The sequence below is a fragment of the Lissotriton helveticus genome, chromosome 8, assembly GCF_964261635.1.
Source record: "Lissotriton helveticus chromosome 8, aLisHel1.1, whole genome shotgun sequence".
In the NCBI taxonomy this organism is placed as follows: Eukaryota; Metazoa; Chordata; class Amphibia; order Caudata; family Salamandridae; genus Lissotriton; species Lissotriton helveticus.
In genome coordinates this window covers 16,740,057-16,766,260 of record NC_136069.1, presented here as the reverse complement: position 1 = coordinate 16,766,260, position 26,204 = coordinate 16,740,057, and the positions used below count along the sequence as shown (strand labels likewise).

The 26,204-nt window shown below is 47.1% G+C and overlaps 1 protein-coding gene across 1 annotated transcript in view; it reads right to left on the bottom strand.

Moving 5' to 3' along the window:
* NDUFV3 (NADH:ubiquinone oxidoreductase subunit V3) overlaps positions 1-26,204 on the bottom strand; it is a 61,360-nt gene that overhangs the window by 14,097 nt on the left and 21,059 nt on the right. Inside the window, exon 3 of the mRNA XM_078656375.1 lies at positions 14,703-16,205. Coding sequence (XP_078512501.1) covers positions 14,703-16,205 — 1,503 coding nt within the window. The remainder of the gene's footprint in view (positions 1-14,702; positions 16,206-26,204) is intronic.

Below are 26,204 nucleotides of genomic sequence, written 5' to 3'. Positions count from 1 at the left end.
GAGGACCATGTGTCAGTGGAACTGTATCTGGAACGTTACTTGTGGGGCGAGAAGCTATGCGGCACAGGGATCCTCCCTCAGCTGTTCAACGTCTACATGGCGCCTCTCGCACGCATCGCCCAACATCACGACCTAAACATAATCTTCTACGCAGACGACACGCAACTGATCCTCTCCCTCACCAATGACCCCCTCACTGCCAGATCCAACCTACACCAGGGAATGAAGGCCGTCGCCAACTGGATGGAAGATAGCCGCCTTAAACTGAACACAGACAAGACCGAGATACTAATCCTCAGGCCCAACCCCTCAGCGTGGGACGATTCCTGGTGGCCCACATCACTGGGGACCCCCCGCACCCACCGTCCACGTACGCAACCTGGGAGTCATCCTCGACTCGAAACTCACCATGACCAAACAAGTCAACGCTGTCTCCTCCTCCTGCTTCAACACCCTCCGGATGCTCCGCAAAATCTACAGATGGATCCCGACAGACACAAGGAAAACAGTCACCCAGGCCCTAGTCAGCAGCAGACTCGACTACGGAAAAACCCTCTATGCCAGAGCACCGACCAAGCTCATCAACAGACTGCAAAGAATCCAGAATGCCTCTGCACGCCTGATCCTCGACGTCCGCGCCGCAACCACATCACCCCCCACCTGAGGAACCTGCACTGGCTCCCTGTCAACAGAAGAATCTCCTTCAAGCTCCTGATCCACGCACACAAGGCACTCCACAAGACCGGCCCAGCCTATCTCAACAGTCGACTCTCCTTCTACGTACCCAACAGGAATCTCCGCTCCGCAGACCTCTCCCTGGCTACCATCCCACGCATCCGCAGAACCACAGCCGGAAGCAAATCCGTCTCCCACCGCGCCACCAAGACCTGGAACACCCTCCCCCTCATCCTACGACAAACCGAAGACCTTCTAACCTTCAGGAGACAACTCAAGACCTGGTTGTTCGACCAGTAGCAACAGCACCCCTTCCTCCCCACCCCTAAGCGCCTTGAAAACCTTGCGGGTATGTAGTGCGCTTTGCAAATTATATGATTGATTGATTGAGGGTATGTTTTAGAACAGGAGGGTTATGGTGGCCAACTCATAAGCCTGCTTCTCCCGAGGCCCTTTCGAGATGGTGGTAGGAGTTCAGGGTTGCCGACAGCACGTGGGCCAGAATGGAGGAAATCTGTGTCACGGAAACATGGTGTAAAGCAGCATCAAGGCAGCAGCTCTTGAGATCTCAGTCTGTGGGTGCACTGCTCAACACGTGGGTAGTGTCTTCAAGATGGGTTTTGTTTTAGCACAAATGCTACTTTTTAAGCATTCAAGGATAATGTTCTGTGCAGTAGGTAGCATGGCATGCAAGCCTTTCAAATCTCCCATGATTGGCGCACATTTTCTAGCTTCCCGACATGGTTGTAGGATTTTAACCCCTGGCTACTATTAGGAGACCACCAGCGTTTACAACACACTAACACCGCACCAGGGACATGATTGATTTTGAAGTTTTGGAACGGTTACCACCGCCTCAACTATCTCAGGGCCTCGTGAGTCTTTATATACTGAGGTGGTTCTCACCGTGTCGAGATTTAGTTTTGATGTTGAACAAGAATGTAGTTTGTACTGAACTGATCGTGGGGGCTTTGTTCACCAGGCTCTAATAACAGATCGCTCAGACCCAGAAGGGTAAAACAAGTGAGCAATGGGAGCTAGACCAGAGCTCCAAGAGCATGGAGACAAAATCAAATGATAAGAAAAGTTATTGACCTGGAACCATCCTACTGCAGCTTTAGGCTATTCTATATACAGAGGCGGTTCCTTCTTTCCCCACCTCGTTTTTGGGCTTTGACAATAGGCACAATTATTACACTTTATGAAGAAGTTGACCAGAAGCGAAGCCACAACATATCAGCCTGCTTGAGGCTCCATTTTTTGTAAACGACCAGGTTTTGTGAACCATTAGTCCAGGAACTGACCAACAGGTGTGCTTACACTCCTACAAAGCAGCAACTCACCAATCAAGAGGGAATGGGTCAAACGAGTAGGCCTTTTTCCAGATAGTCTACCCTGTGTTAGGTTCTCGTCTTTCTTGAGTGTCCAAGGAATAGTGTGAAAGGACAACCAACCTGCTGCTCTGCGTATGTCCAAATAGAAGGTGCTTGGGGCCTAAAGCGTAGCTTCTTGTTAGACAAGCACTGGCGTTGCCAATAGGTCTCGCAGTAGGAAAGTTATAGCTATTGGTTTTGTAAATGACAAAGCCCTTTATGTTTTTAAAATGAAAAAAAAAATAAAAGGCATTGTTATTTGCAATTGTAATAGCTACAACTTTCCTACTGCGAGACCTATTGGCAACGCTAAAATAATGTAAAAAATGTGAATGAAACATAAATAAAGCAAGGCGTGTTGGGGGTTGATTAATGTTTTGGAGCAAAAGACCAGTAGGAAGGCCCTGTCGGGAATGCGCAGCTGTCGGGTATTCACAAAAATAAATAAAATAAAAAATAACAGTGGGAGGAGTGAAGAAAGTAATGCCCTGCCATGGAGTGCTGAAACCTAAATTAAACCAGTGCTTACTGCATTAACCGGCAAATCCTAGTGGGACCAGCGCCACTTTTCTTTCAGCAGGATAGGAAGGTATGCCTATAATATCCACCAGCCGGGCAACTAGGTGAATAGACCAAGCCGCGTTCTCATAAGGGATACGTGGGGACAGCTTGCTAGGTGAAGTTGGTGGCTCAGGCCCGACCCAAAATGACAAAAAAATGGAGATATGAAGAAAATTGCCTTGGCTTCACGACTCCCCACGTGTAAAACCATTTACGAGCATGGAGAGACCCTATTTCAGCCTGACCATGGTGATTCTCTGACGAGGCCAGAGGAGTTCAACACTTGCAACGCTATAGTCACAGAGGCGACAGATGGTTAATAGGAAAAGGGCTTGGATCAGGCAGAGAGGAATGCCCGCAATCAGGTTAATGTTAGATGGCGGCCTGGGGGCAGGGGCGCCGTTTCCTGTGATAGTAATCGCTGCGGTATCCTCTTACTGCATAATAAATCTACCTGACTAATGAACTCCGCCCGAGCGCGGCTGGGTGCAAGGAGGAGCGAGGCGGCAGCAAACATGGCGTGAGTGAGCACGCGCTGCGAGGGGCTCTTCAGTGCACGAGCTCCGATGAGGGGAAGACGGACAAAGAGTGGGGAAATAAGTAACAGCACACAGGGTCTGTCTGAGTGTCGCAGGAAGCGAGAGATGAAAGGGACATAGGAATCAGACAACACAAGGTTATTGCCCGGAGGTTATTCAATAGGTTATTTGCAGGCTGATCCGGGAGTGGTTTAATCCAATCTCCGGGACATAAGAGTGTCCTCGGGAGAGACATATCTTCATGTATAGAACTCCCCGAGATTAGGGGACGGCATGACTGAGTTGCGGGCAGCAACTTTAAAAACCCAAAAGCAATATCAGGCATTTCGTGCAAAAAGGGTAATACTATTTTTCAAGCGTGTTATATATCTTTGCAAAGAAGGATTTCGCTCTAAAAGAGAGGGGGTTGGGGAGCACAAACGTTGCTAACAAGCATTCACGTACTATTCATTGCGTGATTGCCGTGCTCGTGAGATAAGATTTTAACCCGAAAGCAATATCAGGCATTTCGTGTAAAAAGGGTAATGCAAAATACCAAAGATTGCGGCGGCATAAACAAACAAGGCGGGCAGGGGAGGGGGCGGAGATTTTAACCCGAAAGCAATATCAGGCATTTCGTGTAAAAAGGGTAATGCAAAATACCAAAGATTGCGGCGGCATAAACAAACAAGGCGGGCAGGGGAGGGGGCGGAGCGGGGAGAGCGGCATGTGGGTGTTAAGAAGCCGGGCCTTTGAAGTGAAGCTAAGCTTCACTTCAAAAGGTGTCGGAGGAATGCGGGAGAGAGGAACAGATGGCGATTGCGGCTGTGCACGCGCTTTTAAGCTCAATGCACATGCGCATTGAGCTTAAAAGTCACGGGCACTGCAAGGAATCGCCACGATTCCTTGCTTCTTAGTTAAAAGTTATTTAAGCCGCAATAGGCTCGCAAGCTCGATGCGCATGCGCATCGACAGGCGAGACCTAAAAAACCTATGCACCGCATAGGTTTGTTAATTATCTATCCGCATTGGAATCTGCTCCAAGATGGGCTTCGGCAATGGAGGGGATTTCGGTAACGAATACTGCACCATTTCCGGGACTGTAGAATTCTGTAGTAAGACCAGCCTATAACCTACCTGAAACTGCGCACAGTTCTACAGGGCGACGTGAACTGCACTGGTTTCCAGCTGCTACCCACATACTATTCACTGTATGCTCTCACATTGGCACACAAAACACACTGACATTTCTCCAAAGTATCAGAAGTGTAGTCTTGGAGCCTTCTGCCCTAAAAGATCAGCGAGACCCGCAGGTTCACATCTTTTGGCGCCCCACCGAAAATTTTAGTAAACAGAAATAATTCTTCTTTTGCTGTAGCCAGCTCAATGTGCAATTCCTTATTTGAAGAGCTTAGAAATAACTAACAGCTTTTGCCTTTCAGAAAGGCCTTAAAGATGCATTTATATGCGGTGTCTTGCTTGTTTCGCATTTACACTAGCTCTTCGTTACTCTGTGCAGGGTTATTTAGTATGTTATCAATATTGGACAAAGAGGTAGAGTTATTATGACATCTTTATCAATTTACTCTGGTCAATGTAATACGTGAGCGCCAGTCTGGCATCTGAAGTAGGCAAGAGCCATTCTGCTGCAGATTGCGAATTTGGAAACATCAAGAATAGTTCAATTATTTGATGGCAATGGTGAGGTAAACCAAGCTTTGGAATAGCCGATGGATCACTATGTAATACCATTACGCCTCTATTTACATGCGTTGTAGGTACGTCGGTCATACAACTGGAGCATGACTGAAGCACCCGCTCGTAAGAAAGCAATTAGGAAAACAACTTTTAGCATCACATGTTTTAGGTAAGTAGCAATCATAGGCTCAAACTGAAGTCGTATCAGTCATTTGATGGGAGTACCCATGTTAAGGCCTATAAAAAAAGCATTTCCAACTGTTTTGTGAAGCAGAGGATTGGCTATTATAGACGCTTTTGTAAGTTTCAACTAAAATGTGGATTAATATCAGTTGTTCTGTACCCGGAATCACACGTGTATACTCACATGGAGAAGTGTGGCTCACTGGTTAGAGGAGGCAGACCTGGAAGCAGAGGTCAGCCCGGGACCAGGGTTCAATTCCCGGCTCGGCGGGGTCTTGAGTCCTAAAATGTCCATGGACTCGACAATTCTCGCTCCGGTGCCTACTCGATTCACGGGTTCACACTCTGCGACTCTGGGCAATAGTTTGCTTAATCTCCACAACGGCCCCTCGCGGTGGGATGCCTGGCTTTCACCTTGGATACCCTGCCGGGGTTATCTCACAGGGGAATACCAGGACGGGTTCCCTAAGCAAGCGCTTAGAAACCGCTTGGTGATTTGCGCTATATAAATTCCTGTACATTTACATGGAGCGAATGCAATTGAAACATTACGGTGTGTTAAATTGTGTTTTTCTGGGTGAGGCGATCTAGGCCGCAGTTAGGCCACGACCCTATCTTGATCAAAATGGATGCAGTATCATGAGGTTCATTCTGTGTTTATCTTTCTCGCTTGACACTACAATCCGCAATAAGTGTAATGTTTATTTCTGAATGGCACAGTTCTTGAAGAGCCTACTAGAAGAAACTATTTTTGCAACATAATTCACGGTCATTCCACTTGCAAGCAGGATTACACCCCTTCTCAACGGGTCACTGTTTTTTAATGTGGCTAGCTTGTTCTACCAGCTCCAGGTGATATTAGGTCAGAAAAGGCGAATCAATATTTATGGGGTGGGTTAGCGCTAAAGTGTATGGTTACGCGACGTTTAAAATTGTAAAAATTTGATTTGTTGGAGCAATGATCATACCATGCTGACTGCATTTCCTAGTAATTTATATTCAAGTAAACTGTATTTAAACCTGAATCTGGGGATGTGGGGTGAGGCAGTACCCTTTTTGAGACCTTTCCTGAGCCTCTAGGGATGCGGTCTGATTTCTTACTGATGTTGCTGCAGATTTGAGACTTAGCATTGCCCTGACCGGTGCCCATTATTAGATTAGTCTTCATGGCAAATTATTTGTATGTAATTCAATGAATTTACTGCTGCATTTGCAGTTACAATTTCCTATGTTGTACTTTTCAATCTGTAATAAACCTTCATGGTTTTTCTACATCTAATCTCAAACTCAGTTTTTTAATCAGTCCTTTCTTTTTGACTGTCTCTTTAAATGCGGATTTGAAACTTAACTCTAGAGACGCATTGCCTCACAGACTTTGAGGTTAAAACTGTCCCCGATCTGTCCAATGTTGGGATGCGCAACTGTAATGCAGATTTTCTAGGGCCTTGTGTAGCTACACTAGTATTGAGGTACACACTGATATGTATGGTCCTGCACCCACTGATTTACACGCAGCGAGTGTAGTGTTCACCACTGTTCGATGGCATGCGCAGTTTGTGATTCAATGCCTTGATCCATTCAGTCCTGCAGAGCTTAAAAACATTTACTTCTCAACCACACCTGAAGTAGTGTCATACGTAGGCATGCATGGAGTAGGTTTCTAAGTGAATGTGGGATGCCATCACTGCAAACTACTTCATTACACTTCTCAGTGTTGGAGATCAATGTGTCCGATAAACTGGATTGTGTTCTCAAGCACCAGAAGTGTCTCCACTGTCTGAGTTATTGGTATTCGCTCCCAGAAACTGCTTGAGTGGCGTGAGGCCCAAGACAGCATCTGAAGATGAAGCGAGGGGCCCAAGACAGCATCTGAAGATGAAGCGAGGGGCCCAAGACAGCATCTGAAGATGAAGCGAGGGGCCCAAGACAGCGTCTGAAGATGAAGCGAAGGGGCCAAGACAGCATCTGAAGATGAAGCGAGGGGCCCAAGACAGCGTCTGAAGATGAAGCGAAGGGGCCAAGACAGCATCTGAAGATGAAGCGAGGGGCCCAAGACAGCGTCTGAAGATGAAGCGAGGGGCCCAAGACAGCGTCTGAAGATGAAGCGAGGGGCCCAAGACAGCATCTGAAGATGAAGCGAGGGGCCCAAGACAGCGTCTGAAGATGAAGCGAGGGGCCCAAGACAGCGTCTGAAGATGAAGCGAGGGGCCCAAGACAGCGTCTGAAGATGAAGCGAGGGGCCCAAGACAGCATCTGACGATTAAGCGAGGGGCCCAAGACAGCATCTGACGATTAAGCGAGGGGCCCAAGACAGCATCTGAAGATGAAGCGAGGGGCCCAAGACAGCATCTGACGATTAAGCGAGGGGCCCAAGACAGCATCTGACGATTAAGCGAGGGGCCCAAGACAGCATCTGAAGATGAAGCGAGGGGCCCAAGACAGCATCTGACGATGAAGCGAGGGGCCCAAGACAGCATCTGACGATGAAGCGAGGGGCCCAAGACAGCATCTGAAGATGAAGCGAGGGGCACAAGACAGCATCTGAAGATGAAGCGAGGGGCCCAAGACAGCATCTGACGATTAAGCGAGGGGCCCAAGACAGCATCTGAAGATGAAGCGAGGGGCCCAAGACAGCATCTGAAGATGAAGCGAGGGGCACAAGACAGCATCTGAAGATGAAGCGAGGGGCCCAAGACAGCATCTGAAGATGAAGCGAGGGGCCCAAGACAGCATCTGACGATTAAGCGAGGGGCCCAAGACAGCATCTGAAGATGAAGCGAGGGGCCCAAGACAGCATCTGAAGATGAAGCGAGGGGCCCAAGACAGCATCTGAAGATGAAGCGAGGGGCCCAAGACAGCATCTGAAGATGAAGCGAGGGGCACAAGACAGCATCTGAAGATGAAGCGAGGGGCACAAGACAGCATCTGAAGATGAAGCGAGGGGCACAAGACAGCATCTGAAGATGAAGCGAGGGGCACAAGACAGCATCTGAAGATGAAGCGAGGGGCCCAAGACAGCATCTGAAGATGAAGCGAGGGGCACAAGACAGCATCTGAAGATGAAGCGAGGGGCACAAGACAGCATCTGAAGATGAAGCGAGGGGCACAAGACAGCATCTGAAGATGAAGCGAGGGGCCCAAGACAGCATTTGAAGATGAAGCGAGGGGTCCAAGACAGCGTCTGAAGATGAAGCGAGGGGCCCAAGACAGCGTTTGAAGATGAAGCGAGGGGCCCAAGACAGCGTCTGAAGATGAAGCGAGGGGCCCAAGACAGCATCTGAAGATGAAGCGAGGGGCACAAGACAGCGTCTGAAGATGAAGCGAGGGGCCCAAGACAGCATCTGAAGATGAAGCGAGGGGCCCAAGACAGCATTTGAAGATGAAGCGAGGGGCCCAAGACAGCGTCTGAAGATGAAGCGAGGGGCCCAAGACAGCATCTGAAGATGAAGCGAGGGGCCCAAGACAGCATTTGAAGATGAAGCGAGGGGCCCAAGACAGCATGTGAAGATGAAGCGAGGGGCCAAGACAGCATCTGAAGATGAAGCGAGGGGCCCAAGACAGCATCTGAAGATGAAGCGAGGGGCCCAAGACAGCATCTGAAGATGAAGCGAAGGGCCCAAGACAGCATCTGAAGATGAAGCGAAGGGCCCAAGACAGCATCTGAAGATGAAGCGAGGGGCCCAAGACAGCATCTGAAGATGAAGCGAGGGGCCCAAGACAGCATCTGAAGATGAAGCGAGGGGCCCAAGACAGCATCTGAAGATGAAGCGAAGGGCCCAAGACAGCATCTGAAGATGAAGCGAGGGGCCCAAGACAGCATTTGAAGATCAAGCAGGAGGCTGAACGGGGACAGTCACTGAATGACCCTGTTTGTACTGCTTTTGCTGAAACTAATTTGGTGTCACCAATGATGTATGACATGTCATGACATGACACCTTAGTCATGCTGCCAACCCTGAAAAATATTTTTTGTTTACTACTCGACCTTATTCCAATGGTAAAAGAAGAAACTAGCAATTAATGCCATCCACCACAAATGCTGTTCATGCTTCAGGATGTGAAAATGAATATCCAGTCGTTTGTTGCTACAAAATTTAGAGGAGGAGGATAATTTGCCTTCTTTTAGGAGCAAAATGACATCTTGAATTGTGCTGTTCTTCAGTGGGAGGATGGCCGGACCTGGCTGCCATGAGCCATCACGGTTTCAAATGTAAAGCACTATGTCTTGTGTGTCATGGCACCTTTTCGATATCTCCTTTACACATCAGTGACTCCACCTCCTGCAGAAGGAGAAGGATGTGATCTTGATGAAAAGTGGTACTGGCTTGTGGTTGCCCAATTAGATCAAAATATTAAATGACACAATGGTCAGAGAATATGTTTTCTCCATGGCGTGTGAATAACCTCACGTGCTCCAGACTGAAGAGGTGCTGTCAAGGGGAGTGAATGTGTCCCACTTGCTGGTGGGGCCAGAGCCTCTGCAGCTCTACGTCTTGTGAGGTGTGTGCAACAAAAGGAATGACATTGACTAGTTAGTTTTATTTCCATGTAAAATGCCGCTGGCCGTACAGGGCTTGCGTCATCTCCTAATATCTTTTGTTGGATGGTGTACATATGACTACAGCGTGGTCTGCACTGAACTGCTGCTCCTCTCACACACATGCGGCTTGTATGCTCCTGGGCCTTTTGCTGGGCTGGTTTCATTTGCATGTTTTCTGTGCTGCTCGATGGAATTGTTTTATAAGGTATTTAATGTTCTCCTACCATTAATGCCCTTTGTCTGTTGAGTGGGGATTTACACTTGGCAATACACCACTGAGCTGCCTTACAGGAACGGTACTACATGACCGTGAACGGACACTCAAAACCCCAGTAGACTGTACCGATCGAATGGAAGATAATGAAGGTCCATCAAAAGCCTTGACAGAGTCTAGGCGATGCAACGGGCCGAAACACATTTTGGATAGAAACTGTTCGCTAAAGACTTTGGAATAAAAGTGTGTTTGTTGGAAATCAACTGGACACAATCAAACTTGTGTTCTTCTGTGTGCTTGCAAGGACTTTGTAATGTGTTCATACTAATGCTGCAGCCTATTTTTTAACAAGGTAGGGAGGAATTCAAAACTGCTGGGACTACAGCACTTTGAGGAATGGCCTACACAAGGGCATTCGGTCAGCTACACCCAGGGTCAAGCGAAGGTATCATCCAGCTTCTTAAGAGTCATTTGTGTTTGCTTAGATGCAGTGCCAAATTCCACTACTGGTTGCAAGTATATGGTATTTCTATAGCAGAAACCGAGCCAAATTCATTAGAGCACCGTTCAAGGTCTAGCACTAGGAGGCGCTGGACTGTGAACTGTTAATGCATTGTGATTTAGTGTTCTTTAAAAGGGGCGAGTCTTCACCTCTTTCCTAAACTGTAGCAGCATTGGAGTGATCCAGATTGATATCATTCCAGATCATGGGTGCGTATATGGAAAAGGCCTGCCATTTTGTTCTTTCTTTTTGAACTCCTTGTTCTGAATTTTCATGGTCTCCTCACGGTGGGTGTGCAGAGCACCACCAGAGATCCGAGACGGTCTTCAAGATAAGCTGGGGTGCTGGTCATGCTGGCTTTTAGTAAAAAATGCACCTGGTTTTCAGAATTCTGCGGACCCTCAAGGGGAGGAAATGGAGGCCCATCAGGATGGGAGAGATGTGATATTATTTCTTCAGGTCCCAAATGAGACACGCTGCAACATGCAGGATGCCCTTAATAGTCCAGCATGGAGTCTGGCCAGCCATTGAGCAGGATTTTACCACCATTCAGATTCAAGAGTACAAGGGCTTGAACAGCAGTTCGGAAGTCGCTTTCCAGAAGAAACTGTTTTACTCTCTTTAGAAGAGAGAGCTGCTACCAGGCCATTTTTGCTTCTTAGCAATGTGTTCCTACTGCTGCAACTACTTACAGGAGATCAGAAAACAAACCGTACCCTACAGGCCTGCCATCCAATCGAAAAAATAAAATGGTGGGTACAGTGGGGAAGAAATAGAAGCCGCAGCTTTGGGTTTAATGACTAAGTTAGACTCACTTTGGAAAAGGACGGTGGTTGGTGCACAACACTGATTAGCGTTATGTTATTCAGATTTATTGAGCGCCCTATCACCCGAGAGGGGATCCTGCTGCATAATAGTTATGTTCCTCGTCGGTTGTCAAAATGTTTTGGGCCTGCATCGGAGGTTTCTTTGTAAGCACGAACCTAGTCTAGACATCATCATATGAAATGCCCAGCATTTGTGCTCCGAGTTGTTCAAGATGTTTAATAGGAAACCTGTGAAAGGCAAACACCAAATGCTGATGTAGCAGCATGGGTAGCAAACTGCACCCTAAGTCAACTCATGGATGCCGAGGGTGGCACTGCGTGAGGAACTTGAAAGGCATTCTGTACAAAGTCATCCTTAAAAGCCCTCAAGGAAAGCACATGCATGTACATTTAGGAGTTATTTCGAATGACCTGTACCTCCACTGATTGTTGAAGTCTACAACACCAGTAATGTTGAAAGCTTTGGGTGGAAAGTGGTGCTCTATTGTATATCATAGCGTTTTGTTCTGAAGCTAGGAAACAACATACCATTCTGTTTAATAAAGATTTCTAAACAAAAATGGGGGGAGATGGAGGTAGACGTTAGGTTCATCTTCCAGACTGTGTATAGTTCTTAACAAATCTGTAAATGACAAATCAGAGAACCTAACCAAAGGGAAGAGCTTCTGCTAAATGGGCGAAACAACGCCCCAAAACGAAGAGAAAATTCTCTTCCTGAGTCCCCTCACTCACCAAGGGTTGCCCCTAGGTGACATGCTTCATCATTGGGGCCATCCCAGGCAGCTACTGTATGGGGCGTGGTGCAACTTGCGGAACTACGTAGGAGCACTTTTTGTGAAAAAATGTGTAGTGCAGTGTTTGGGGGAGAGGTGATGGTGATGCTAAAAATTCCTAGCTAGTGAGCGATTAATTTATTCCTGCTCCTAGTTGGTATGGATAACATGCATTGAAAATACAATAGGTCTCGCCCTAAGGCATGATTGTGTCTCTCTGTAGAGGGCAGGAGACACACACACTTCTGAAGCAAACTTTCGAGCTAAGCAGAATCTTTTCAAAAGGTTATTTGCCACCGGTGATTGCTTTTGTCTTGTGAGGACGAAAAGTGGCTCAATTTTATTAACACGATTCTTTCTACCTTCACTCTGAGATAGTTGGTGTCACGCATGCAATGCTGCGCTCGGCAGGAAACAAACCCTCTTGTTCGAACTTTAAATAGAACTTTTGATAGCCTCTTTTGCTGCTCGAAGTTATGCAGCGAAACAGGTCTTTCTATTGTGTTTTGTTTCCTAGCGCTCACACTAGGTGTCGACTCTTTAAAAACAAGCGCAGTCCCGAAAGTGAAAGAGGACCGCGCTGCTGCCGGAGCATGGGGATCTCTTGTCTTTATGGGGCCATGTGTTTAAACACATGGCCCCATAAAGATAAGAAAGTGCTTCACAACAGCTGTGAAGCAGGCGACCCAGTCCGGATCGCAGGTCAAAGGGCGGCAACCAAAACCCCTTATTTCCAATGCCAGGCAAACGGTGACGCCAGCCAATGGAAATAAGGGGCGGGGCTTCAAGCCCTTTTCTAAAACTCCTCATTCGCAATAAATCACGCCGAGTGAACTGCGCATGTGTGCAGCAACGCTAGGCGAGACCTACAAAATGGGGTTATGGAGGGAGGAAGTGTAACTTATGTGTAATCTTTCCCTAGTATTTGGTCGACATGTTTCGAGGTGTCCTCTAAACCTCTTCTTCAGCACCACATGGGGACCAGCCCCATGCATACGACTCCGTGAGAAAAACTATCCTCTACTAATGAAATAATATAATAAAGAACAGATGCACACCTAATGTGTGAGCACCAAATCTAATTCATACAGTTGAAATCAGACTCGTAGTAGAGCAGGAATAAATTATTCGCTCACTAGCTAGGTATTTTTAGCATCACCATCACCACTCCCCCAAACACTGCACTACACATTTTTTCACAAAAAGTGCTGCAACGTAGTTCCGCAAGTTGCAGCACGCCCCAGACAGTAGCTGTCTGGGATGAACTCAATAATGAAGCATGTCACCTAGGGGCAACCCTTGGTGAGTGAGGGGACTCAAGAAAATAATTTTCTCTTCTTAGTTTTGAGGCGTTTTGTTGCACATTTAGCAGAAGCCCTTCCCTTTGGTTAGGTTCTCTGATCCGTCATTTACAGATTCGTTAATAACTGATAAAGATTTTCACCATTAAATGTGGCTTTATTGGATATGTTGTGAGGCGTTGTAGTGGCTATACCAACATTACCTATTGTGAATGTCCCAAAAACCTCAATTGATTTGAGATGATTTTACAGACCCAATGACGAAACAACTAGGTACTGCACACAATGTAAATATAGAACGGGCTCATTCTGCAAGACCAGACTTGCTGCAAGACAGGAGGGTCAGACCTTTGAGGCAAACATCTATATGGTGGGGGAGTGGCACTGAACCCAGGGTTGCCATATTTCACCAGAGGTTTGGAGGTCCTGTTAGAGGGGCAAGTTTGAAAACAGGGCAGGTTCCGAGTAGATTTGAGGATCTACTCCTCATATGTGCTGCTTGAGTACAGGGTCATCCAGCAGTCCGGACCGACTAAAAAGAAGACCCATCAGTATGCAATACAAGGGGCTTAGCCTAGCTAACAGGCCCGCAAGTCCCTACACAGTAGATGGCTTTTTTGTTTTTAACATGTAAAGGTTAAAGAGGGAAGAGTAGCGCCACACACTCAGAACGCTGGAGAGACAAAACAGATCTTGCGTAACAAAGGTGAGCTAGATCAACCCAGTGAGGGCTCACCAACGAGTCTCCTCTCAGAGAGATCCTCTTGGATGCTGATCAAGTTGGTTAACAGCAGTCACCAAGCACGGCAAATTAAAGTTCAGCCTAGATTAAATATAACCATATCCAACCTGAAATCATTACATTTTGCTTGATTAACAAGAAGCATGCACTAGCACCCTGAAACATTCTGCCTCCACATCTTAGGAAGGTCACCGCTGAGTGGGAACCGTGGAGGTGGTAAGAGAAATATTTAGAGAATTTGGCTTGAGGTCCAGATCAGGAACCAATTCACAAGATTCTTTAACCCCTTCCATGCTCATGACGAGCTCAGCTCGTTATGCAGTACACTGCTCGTGTGCTCATCACGAGCTCAGCTCGTCATGAAAGATGGGAATATGAAGAGTTCAGCACCAGGGGAGAATAGCTTTAGCATTGAAGGTGATAATGCAGGGGTCCAAGCACTCAACAAAAATGGCTGCTCGAGCAGTGCAGAGAAAGGGGCTGGGACTCAGCACACTGCTTGGAATCCCTCTAGATCTATGCCGCTTTTATCAGCTTGTCTACACCTGTCAGCAGACAAAGTAGAAGGAAGGCAAGGAGCTCTCTCCCTCAATTCACTGGAATTCAGACATGTTTTGACACTTAGTGTTAAAACCTGGCTTGCAGCAAGTTAGAAAGCACGAACGATAAGTTGTAGTGGATGAGAAAGCACAGCACAGATATATGCAGACAGAAAAAGTCAAAACTAAATACAAATGAAAAGGTTTCAAGCTAAAAAGGTACAAAACCAAATAAATAGCACAAATAGAGCGGTACCCTGTGGAGTTCTCAGCTCTTCAGTTTCAGTGATGGCTTCCGAAGAAGGGCTTTGTTCTCCAGGGTCTTTGCTGGGTGTCAAATTTGAATCCAAACTCTCATCAACCTGACTGACAGTACTGCTTGGCTCCGACATATCTGTAGCTTTATCAGAGCTCAATTGTGTCTCCAAAATCTCAGCAGTTTTTTCGGGTATGGTGCTTGCCTTCTGAATTTCAGCAGCTTTATCGGGTATGGTGCTTGCCTCCTGAATTTCCGTAGCTTTATCGGGTATGGTGCTTGCCTCCTGAATTTCCGTAGCTTTATCGGGTATGGTGCTTGCCTTCTGAATTTCAGCAGCTTTATCGGGTATGGTGCTTGCCTCCTGAATTTCCGTAGCTTTATCCGGTATGGTGCTTGCCTCCTGAATTTCCGTAGCTTTATCGGGTATGGTGCTTGCCTCCTGAATTTTGGTAGCTTTATCATCAGGTTCGGTTCTTGGCTCCAGAATTTCATCCGCTATTTCTGACAAAGCTCTTGGCTTTACAATCTCAAAGGTTACCCCAGGCACAGAGCTGGACTCTGTACGTGGCGGGGTTACCATCTCGTCTCCCGGATTAGCACAGTCTTGGGAAATAACCGACTCCTTAGTATCAAGTGAGGCACTTTGCATGGAGCGGTCCTGAATGGGCTTTTCAGTTATAGCTTCAGTTCCAACCACTGGTGCATGGCCTTTCAGAACCTCTTCATGGTTCTCCAGGGGAAGTCCTTTTGCAGGGGGACGCTCCAGGTTACCAACAACTCTAGCTCCTTTTTTGACCACTTTTAGTTTTGTTGGTCCTGGGACCGGTGCAGGTGCTGCCGGCGCTCCTGAGGAGGAGCCTACCTTGGCAACAGGTTTTGCGTGTCGCAGTTCGATAGTTGGTGTTGAGATTGTGCCCTGCGATTTATCTAATTTGGTTAAAGGGGAGATGGATGGATGACTGTCACCTTTTGGGCTTCTATGAAAATCTCTGGGTGGGCCAGCGGGAAGTCCTGTCAGGTCGGGTCTGGCATGTATGGCTTTCTTCTTCTTTGCAGTTGGAACTTTGCCCTCCTCGTCACGCATCTCTGTACAGGTGGGTCCTTGCACAGGGAACTCAACTCTGGTCTTCACTGGGACTTCTGCCGCATCCTGCTCTCCCTCGGAATCAGAACTAGAGCTTGAATCAGATTCAGAACTCCTGGAGTAGGAAGTGATGGAGGAGGACGGCTTCTCTTCTGCGGTTTTCTTCTCCTGTGATTTAGCTACAGAAGCACTTACTGCACCTTCAACGGCAGAGAACGGAGCTCTCGGAGGAAACTCTACCAATGTCTTCCTGGGCGGGAATTGCGCAACACCTTGGTCTGCCACCCTGGACTTAATTCCTGCTATAGTCTCACCTGCAGCACCTGTTGATTGATGAGAACTAGGAGAGGATTGTTTAGGAGATTTAACGGTGCGTTTGTCCACCTGGACCTTCTTCTTCTCTGCAGCTACTACATCTAAAAAAACGGGACAAAGTGACATTACTGTAGTAATCCATGTACGCATTTGCCATCTCATTTGATCACCGGAGTGAAATCAGTGGATAACACTAAAGGTAAAGGCTAGTGGTTGCATTAATATGCATCTCTGTGTAATTGTGAAAAACACTCAAATACTCAAAGAGAGCTGTCAAGAAACAACTGAAAGAACAGGAAAAAATATTCATCCAGAAAAGAATTATAGGAGAAAAAGGCAGTGTTTGCAGAAAAGCAACAGGCGCAGAATAAGGAGAAACAAACTACACTAAGTAACGCTAGTAAAAAATACTGGAGAAAAAAGTAGTGTCACAGAACGAGGAATGGCAAACCACATCAACAGAGAAAACATAACACAGGAAATGGTCATGTTGGGGAAAAATGTAGAGCACAAAAGCAACATGTGCGAAGCACTACCAGACAAAGTGAGGTCCAGAAGGGAGCATAGGGCAATGATAGCTAGAAAAAATACTAGAGCAAAGGGAGCACTGGCAGAAGGAAAAAACAGGGAAGTGTAGCAGGGGGACGGAAAAGGAAGAGTCTAGAGCGGACACAGAAGAAAATCCAGCAGATTAGAGAAAAAGAATCTGGAAATACCCAAATGGTTTCTGTAAACCATGCTGGCTGGAGAGGAGAGTCCCAGGAGTCCGATGGGCGATATTCCTAGCTCACCCACTCATAGCCTACCTCATCGATTTCTTTACACCGTACAGTGTACATCACAGTGATGGCACTCAAACCACGGGCTCCTGGAGCGAAGAATCCCACCAGTCCGATGGGCGATATTCCTAGCTCACCCACTCATAGCCTACCTCATCGACTTCTTTACACCGTACAGTGTACATCACAGTGATGGCACTCAAACACCGGGCTCCTGGAGCGAAGAATCCCACCAGTCCGATGGGCGATATTCCTAGCTCACACACTCGTAGCCTACCTCATCGATTTCTGTACACCCTACAGTGCACATCACAGTGATGGCACTCAAACCACGGGCTCCTGGAGCGAAGAATCCCACCAGTCCGATGGGCGATATTCCTAGCTCACCCACTCATAGCCTACCTCATCGACTTCTTTACACCGTACAGTGTACATCACAGTGATGGCACTCAAACACCGGGCTCCTGGAGCGAAGAATCCCACCAGTCCGATGGGCGATATTCCTAGCTCACACACTCGTAGCCTACCTCATCGATTTCTGTACACCCTACAGTGCACATCACAGTGATGGCACTCAAACCACGGGCCCCTGGAGCGAAGAATCCCACCAGTCCGATGGGCGATATTCCTAGCTCACCCACTAATAACCTACCTCATCGACTTCTTTACACCGTACAGTGTACATCACAGTGATGGCACTCAAACACCGGGCTCCTGGAGCGAAGAATCCCACCAGTCCGATGGGCGATATTCCTAGCTCACCCACTCGTAGCCTACCTCATCGATTTCTGTACACCCTACAGTGCACATCACAGTGATGGCACTCAAACCACGGGCCCCTGGAGCGAAGAATCCCACCAGTCCGATGGGCGATATTCCTAGCTCACCCACTAATAACCTACCTGATCGACTTCTTTACACCGTACAGTGTACATCACAGTGATGGCACTCAAACACCGGGCTCCTGGAGCGAAGAATCCCACCAGTCCGATGGGCAATATTCCTAGCTCACCCACTCGTAGCCTACCTCATCGACTTCTTTACACCGCACAGTGCACATCACAGTGATGGCACTCAAACACCGGGCCCCTGGAGCGAAGAATCCCACCAGTCCGATGGGCGATATTCCTAGCTCACCCACTCGTAGCCTACCTCATCGACTTCTTTACACCGCACAGTGCACATCACAGTGATGGCACTCAAACACCGGGCTCCTGGAGCGAAGAATCCCACCAGTCCGATGGGCGATATTCCTAGCTCACCCACTCGTAGCCTACCTCATCGATTTCTGTACACCCTACAGTGCACATCACAGTGATGGCACTCAAACCACGGCCCCTGGAGCGAAGAATCCCACCAGTCCGATGGGCGATATTCCTAGCTCACCCACTAATAACCTACCTCATCGACTTCTTTACACCGTACAGTGTACATCACAGTGATGGCACTCAAACACCGGGCTCCTGGAGCGAAGAATCCCACCAGTCCGATGGGCGATATTCCTAGCTCACCCACTCGTAGCCTACCTCATCGACTTCTTTACACCGCACAGTGCACATCACAGTGATGGCACTCAAACACCGGGCCCCTGGAGCGAAGAATCCCACCAGTCCGATGGGCGATATTCCTAGCTCACCCACTCGTAGCCTACCTCATCGACTTCTTTACACCGCACAGTGCACATCACAGTGATGGCACTCAAACACCGGGCTCCTGGAGCGAAGAATCCCACCAGTCCGATGGGCGATATTCCTAGCTCACCCACTCATAGCCTACCTCATCGACTTCTTTACACCGCACATCACAGTGATGGCACTCAAACACTGGGCTCCTGGAGCGAAGAATCCCACCAGTCTTATGGGTGATGTTCCTAGCTCACCCACTCGTAACCTACCTCATCGACTTCTTTACACCGCACAGTGCACATCACAGTGATGGCACTCAAACACTGGGCTCCTGGAGCGAAGAATCCCACCAGTCTGATGGGTGCATTCCTAGCGCCCTCTCTCTCAAAGCTTGCCTCGCTGATTTCTTTACATTGTACATCAGTCACGACGCTCTAACTGAATGAAATAGTTAAACCAGGCGAAAAAACACGTGCCCTAGAAAAAGTAATAAAACCTTTTCCCCTTGTGCCAAACTACAGCTAATGGAGAACATTAGATATTCCATAGCTTGTCCAAATTAGGGGAGGCGAAAAATCTCCTGGACTATGCCATGAAATATAGTTGTAAACCATAAAGTTTGCAAGCCTTCCTGCACAATCTTGGCAACCGATCTAGTGTTAGTTTTCATCCAGCTAGTACACCTTTGGTCCTGGCAGCTGGTTCCGTCCTGGAGGGTTCAATGTTGCCCGCTGCAGCTCAACCCCACCTGGTCCTTTGGAGCAAATAACTAGATTCGGTCTTTGCAACTACCGTCCTGCAGGCTTAACTCGCCTGATTTCTACCATGTCAATTAGGATTCTGACCATTCCTGCCTTTACTGCAGGCACTTTATGCTCCACTCACATGATTTAGTTTACATTTCTCATAATCTATATAATATATATTTAACTGTCAGTTTCTGCCTTTTTAGATAAGGCTGCTTCTGCACAGCTAGAGTAAGAGGCACTGAGCAAGCTACACGTCAACACAAGTGTGTGTGGATGTGTGGGCTGCGTGTGAGACAGGTAGCAGAAGGGACTCTGTCCCAGGGTAGGCCTTATAATACGAGTGGGCATTATAATACAAGTGGGCCATTGAATAGGTCTGTAGTGTTCCAGAATGCTGTGCAGGAGGGTTGGGACAAGGGTGAAGGGATCATGAGGCATCGTCAGATTGGCCAGGGATGCCTGGCCTGTAAAACTTAAAAACCTAGACCTGGGAGGCGATTGAGGAAGAAGACTCCACTGGAAGGAGAAGCCACCTGATTCCATGCAAGGATGGACTAAGGACTTTTAGTGTAGCTGACCTCCAGCACTAGAATGGGTCTTCTACAAAGGAAGTGGAGCTGGCCCAGTAAGCCTACAATGGACCACTTAAAGGAGGTAGACTCCACTGACCACTGCCCCGCCAACCCCCCAGTGCCCTCAGAAAGCTCTGGGGCTCGGGTAGTCGGCATGGAGAATATTCTGTTGGTTGCAGAGGGGCTGTGCAAGATGTCCCTGCCAGTAGGTAAGGGGCAGGGCAGAAGACAGATCCGGTGCAAGGAGCCAGAAAATCCAGCTCCCCACAGAATGCGTCTATGAAGAGGCCAGGCGTCCTCATGAAAATGCTCCTGGTGTCTAGGCCTGGCCACCAGGAATAAAACAAGCCCAAGATGAAGGTAATCAGCTTTACGGGCCAGAGATACCTATCCTTAGATCCTCCTGGTTTAGCACATTAAAATCAGAAGCATAATTAAAAATAATGAGCATCCCATTTCCAGGGTCCACCTTGCTTGGACAACATATAGAGGAAGAAATGCTGAAGATGAAAAATGAGAGACACTCAAGGGTGTGGGGCTTGAAGAAAGGAATACATTTTTCAAGCAGCAATACAAGTCAAAACGACGGTATTTCCAACACAGGGTTCAATCAACTCACTAGACTCTTCAACCTCAACAGAATTATCTTTGAAGACAAAGATACCCCTACCAGAGAAGATCTGAGTCTAAGTCTTTATTGAATAACCTTTCCTATTCCAGGTATTCCTCTGGCACTAGACAGTTGCAATTGAGTAACCTACAGCCCCCGCGTTTAGCACTCCAACGGGAGGAGTGATATCTTTGCATCTGGATTTCAATCACAAGAGACAAACGGGTGCTACAAAGGCTATTCCACCTTCATCCAGAATCAACATCGAAGCTTCAGATATCCATCCTAGGGAAAGAAACATCGAACCTTCTAAGAAAATGTGCGATTGAGCCAATTCCATCTCATCATAAAGGACTAGGAGTTTACTCCAGGTACTGCCTGGTTCAGAAAAGAAATAGGTTTTAAAGAGGAATACAGACCATTATTAGACTAACACTTATGAAACAAGTCTATCAAGAACAATTCTGGATGCCCGCCCTATTTCAGAACCCCGTCTGGGTTACAATGAGTAGATGAGTCCAACAGATGTGTAGCATGCACCTTTTCACATCCCAGTAGCGAAGCGTCACAGAGCATTTCACAGATTGGTTGTAGAGAACAATCTCTATCCATCTATATAGACCAGCCATTCGGCCTCGTCAGCTCCTCATTCTTGAGCGTTCTCAAAATATACAGCAGCGGTAGCACACTACCTTCTAAGAAAAGGAATTTTCATCTAGCCCTACCTGAGCCACTGGTTACTGAAACACTGCAGTCAACCAAAGGTGAAGAATTTTGTAAAAACTCTGGAGCTACTGTAAACGCTGGGTCTTCAGAGCAACCATCAAAAAAATCTATCTCAACACCTGTCCAAAGAACATCTTGGTTGAGGGGAAAGATAAACACCATAGAAAAACAAGCATTTGCAATGCAATAGGTCTCGCATTAGGAAAGTTTGAGCTATTGGTATTGTAAATGGCAAATTTTGTATTTATGTGTTGGTTTTGAAAATAGCTAAATTAATAGCTTTGTCATTTTTAATGCCAATAGTTTTAACTTTCGCAAATGTGACACCTATAGCATTTGTAATGCAATATGTGTTGTATTTACGCGACTTAGATGTATTGATATTACAAATAACAATGGCTTTTATTTTTGTTTAATAATTAAAACTTAAATAAAAGTTATTGTAATTTATAATGGCAATAGCTTAAACATTTGTAAATAACTTTTGTGAAGATTATGTTCAGTGTATTTTATTGTGATGAAAATCCAAGAACAGAAGTGAAATATTAACATCTTTTTGTGACATTTGTAATATGAAATGGTAGCTTTATAGGAATGATGACAAGGAGAAAACTGTAAGACTTGCTATTATAGTTTTATAGGAGGCTTATTAGAGAGTAGAGCAGCTGTGAACGTATATATGTAATTTAATGGGAGCTGTGGCAAAGGTAGAGCAGACGGGCACGAAGCTATAGTTAAATGAGACGCTTAAGAAAGGTAGGAAAGAAGCATGGACTTGTAGTTTGATGGGAGACATAACAAAAGTAAACAACAGTGATGCGGGCTTGTAATTTGAGAGGGATTATAATGGAAGTAAACTATAAAGGCAGAAAATGGTATTTAAATGTGAGGTATTGTGGGAAAGCGGAGGAGCAGAGACAAGTAATATAATGGGGATGTTTGTTGAGGGTACTGGTGTGGGGGGAGTTTGTAGATTTTGTAATTTTTGTGACTAGAAGAAGCAGAGATGGTGCCACTGAGAAAGCCACCGAAGTTCCTTTGCGAGAGTTTTACAACAAAGCAGGAAACGAATTAACGTGGCATGGCGCCAGTCGCAAGTTGAACACATGCTGTTTTACAACAGCAGATGCTAGCGCGTATTTATGAGCGTGTTTGCAGGATTACCTAGTCAATGGAAGAAGGCAGCAGAGGAATTGTTGTATTTATAGAAAGCATAGGTATGGAATTGTAGTTTAATAAGAAGCTTAACAGGGTTAGAAGACACGGACATAAAAAGTGTTATATAACGGAAGAGTAAACGGGAGGGTAGAGCACCCTGTGATTAACTTGTAATTTAACAGCAGAGGCAGACGATAGAGGCTCGGAGTTGTAATTTGAAGGGGAACATGGCATAATAAACTATAGGTATATAGCTGTGGAAACTTGTTAAGGGACTTGTAGAGAAGTAAAAATGTTTGCAAATGCAACATAATTAATATGTACGGTGTTAAGATAGCAATGCTGTTAGTGACAATGCACATTAAGGGCATATAATTGCAGCACGATAAAAGTGTTGTCCATAATTAAGCGGAGTAAACAGGGCTGTAGCTACATAGAAACAGTGCAGTTTTGAAATAGACAGACACTATGCTGTATGTAAATTTAATTGGTGACTAGGCTAAAGTGAAGGGATGTAAGGGCTAAGTGCAGTACGAGTAATAACAGTTTTAGAGCGTAGGGGTTATGTGTATTGTTAAAGTAAATATAATAATATTAAAAAGCACACAAAAAGATTGTGCTTCCGTAAAAACCAAAAGCACCAGTAAGTAAAGTAAAGAGCCGAAATGTTTTCGACATCGCATTCATTCAGCTTCTTTTTTTATTGAAGCACTTGAGGGGTTCGGTCTGATTTCAGGGCGCTCGGGGCAATACCTGTGAAGGCTCGTGTGTATGTGTTCTATTTATAACATATCTGTGGGTTCAGTAATAAGGTGCGGGCACTTCTAGAGAATCTGCAGCCGCCCGATAGCTCCAATTTTGTTTTGCAATTTAACGCGTGGATGCAATTGTAGCAGGAGAATGATGTAATGTGCCTCAAAGTCAATTTTAGCCGCGTCATTGATTAAAGAAAGGCGTGTCTTTTTCCTCCTCTGCCCAGGACAGCTCATAGGTAGACACAGGCTCCCACACTCCACTGACGGGGTGGACTCACTCAGGGGTCTGTGGAGACTGGTGGAGGAGGGGGGGGGGGGGAGGGAAGAACAGGAAGGGGGGGTGAGAGAAGTGAAGGAATGCGGGGAGAGAAAGGGGGAGGGGGCTCTGAGGGTGAGAGTAAAGGGGGAGCTGAGAACCCCACATAAAAAGAGGGATAATGAGAGGGAGTGAGAAGAGAGAGGGAGACAATGGGGGAGACTTGATGAGAGAGTGAGTGACAGATGACGCGGAAGAAGAGAGTAAAAACAGTCACGGGCTGAGCCGCCTTCGCTTCGACATGCACACACTGTATGGGGGCTGTAATGGCAGAGCCAAGGGCGGGGCGCTGTAATTGGAAGAAGTGACACAACAAGGCAAGAAGGCAAGAAGAGGGAGAGGGGACATACAGCGAGAGAGAGGAGACAAAAAAGACTGCGGGAGCCCTGGCAATGGGATAGGGTGGAAGAGCGAGGGAAGCAAGAGAGAAGACGACTGAGAGGCGTTATTTGGAGGTAGAGCAGCACTGAGTAAAGAGAACAGGGAAACTACAGGAGAAGGGAGTAAGACACGAACAGGACAAACAATGATCTAGAAGCACGGAAGAAAAGGGAAGTGTGGCAGAGGAAGAGTGGAATGCTGATAAATAAGGCAGGGGCGCGAGCCAGAGGAGAGCAGCAGGAAGAAACATGAAGGAGGAGCATGAGGGGAAAGGGCCTTGGTGCCAACGGATTGCGAGGGAGGGAGAGGAGCGCAAGGCAGAGAGTGGGGACGGAAGGAAAAGAAGAATAGCCAAGTCGGAAAGTGAAAGGCGAGGATGTCTAAAAATGCTGCGTGCGGGGGGGGGGGGTTGCAGCGGGGCTACAGGGCAGGGAGAGGGAGGAAAGAACAGCTGTGAGAGAGCATGATGGGGTGAAGCAGGAGAGGGCAGAGAGATAAAGACAAGCCGGGGTGCCAACCTTCGTGTAGCGCTGTGAGGAGGAGGGAGGGGGGAGAGAGTGCGCTGTGCATACCAATGGCGAGGTTAGCAGCGAAGGGGCCTGAAGCGCATCAGCAGGCGAGCCCTAAAGAGAGCCAAAATGGATCAAGGGAGCAGCAGGGCAGGGGGAGAAAGGAGGGGTGATTTTGCGAGGCTTCTGGCGGGGGGGCGGGGGGAGAAAGGAGGGGCAGCGGAATGCGTGCGAGGGGAGGAGAAGTGTGGCAGGCAGATGTGCGGCCTGGTGAGGGGGCGGGAATGCGAGCCTGGTGGGGGCAGGCGGATTAGGGAGATGCTCTTGCTTGTGTGGTCACGTGACCCGCTTTGTGGCCACGTGACCTCACATGCACTGTGAAGAAACGCCAGTGGTTTCACTAGCCGATCGAGCACTTGAATTCTCCCCCATTTCCCATTGCTTCGCAATGGTAAAGGACGAGACCTAAAAAGTGTATTCTTCAGAGGAAAGTGTGCCATCTATTTAGCAATCTGCAGGGGAACATCTCAAAAAGCGAGACAAATCGCCTCCCTCTAGGCTCTAGGGCATTCTGTATTTATACTGTCCCGAATACAAGGTTGCACATGGGACTCCTGCAGCCATGCCTAGAGGAGCAATGATGTCAGAAAAACAATTATAAGGACAAACGGATCTTAACCACTTCATCAAGATAAACTCTAGAATGGTGCGGCAAGACACAGAATCTACTCAAAGGAGTGCCCTTTTAAAGGAGGCTACTGAGGCAGGTCAGGGATGGCTGCTGCTCTCTTCGGATGGAGAGTCCATCTAGAACGATCAGTTAAAGGGCAGAAGGCAGCCAAAGAATCCTCGTTCCACAAATTATCTGGCACGGAGAGTGGTCCACATAGTTCATAAGGCTTTTCTTCTGTTCCAAAAGAAGAAGTCAACAATCCAGATTCAAACCACCACCAGGCATTACCTGAACAGGCAAGTAGGTACGAGATCAAGATTGTTTTCCAGGGAATCACAATCTGGCACTGGGCCCCGGCCAGGAATTTAATGCTAAACAGCAGTACACATTTCAGGGACAAGGAATCACCAAGCAGATTTTCTCAGTCGCTATTACGAAGAGTCTCACGGGTGGGACCTCTTTGCAATGGCGCTGAACATGCTGAGACTTCACATCCAGGCTAAGAAAACCAGAGAGTATAGACAATGCCCTTTTGAATAGTTGGTCAAGACAATTTCTTTACGTACTTTCACAAGAGGGGGGTGTCATTCACTAGGAGAAATGGCGCCTATAGAGTTTGCGTCAGTATAAGATTCTATTTTTCTATGCGGTGCAAAAAGGTGAGGGAGAACACCCTAGATCATCAAAACGTTAAGCCCTGAGGTCGATATTGTGACAATTCTTATCCTATGCACACGCTCTATTCACAAGTGAAATGTCACAACACACTCCGGTGTTTGCACCAGTCCTATGATCGGATCGGAAGTATAACCGGCGGAGAGGACTTAAATATTAGGTCCTAAAGAGCCATACAGCCCTGAAGTAGTCGTGGGGTCATCCCCAATCGACGAAACACGTGTTGGCTGGGCATTGTCGGATTAAAGAGGGGAGAGGGGTTGGCCTAACGGCTAAGGCGCTCGACCTCGGACCTGGTGATCTGGGTTCGAGTCTCGGTAACGACGCCAAAAACCCCCTGTGATTCTGGGCAAAATCACTTAATCTCCCCGTGCCTAAATATGAATGTGTGTCCTCATGTAACGTAACCGGTGCTATGTAAAGCGCTCTGATAACTGATTCGGTTCGGTTCTAGTTCGCGCTATATAAAACTCTGCAAAAAAAATAAAAAAAATAAAAGACAACATACCTTTATTTTTCTTTTGTTTACACTTACTGTGTTGTGAAATTTCACTTGAAAATAGAGTGTGTGC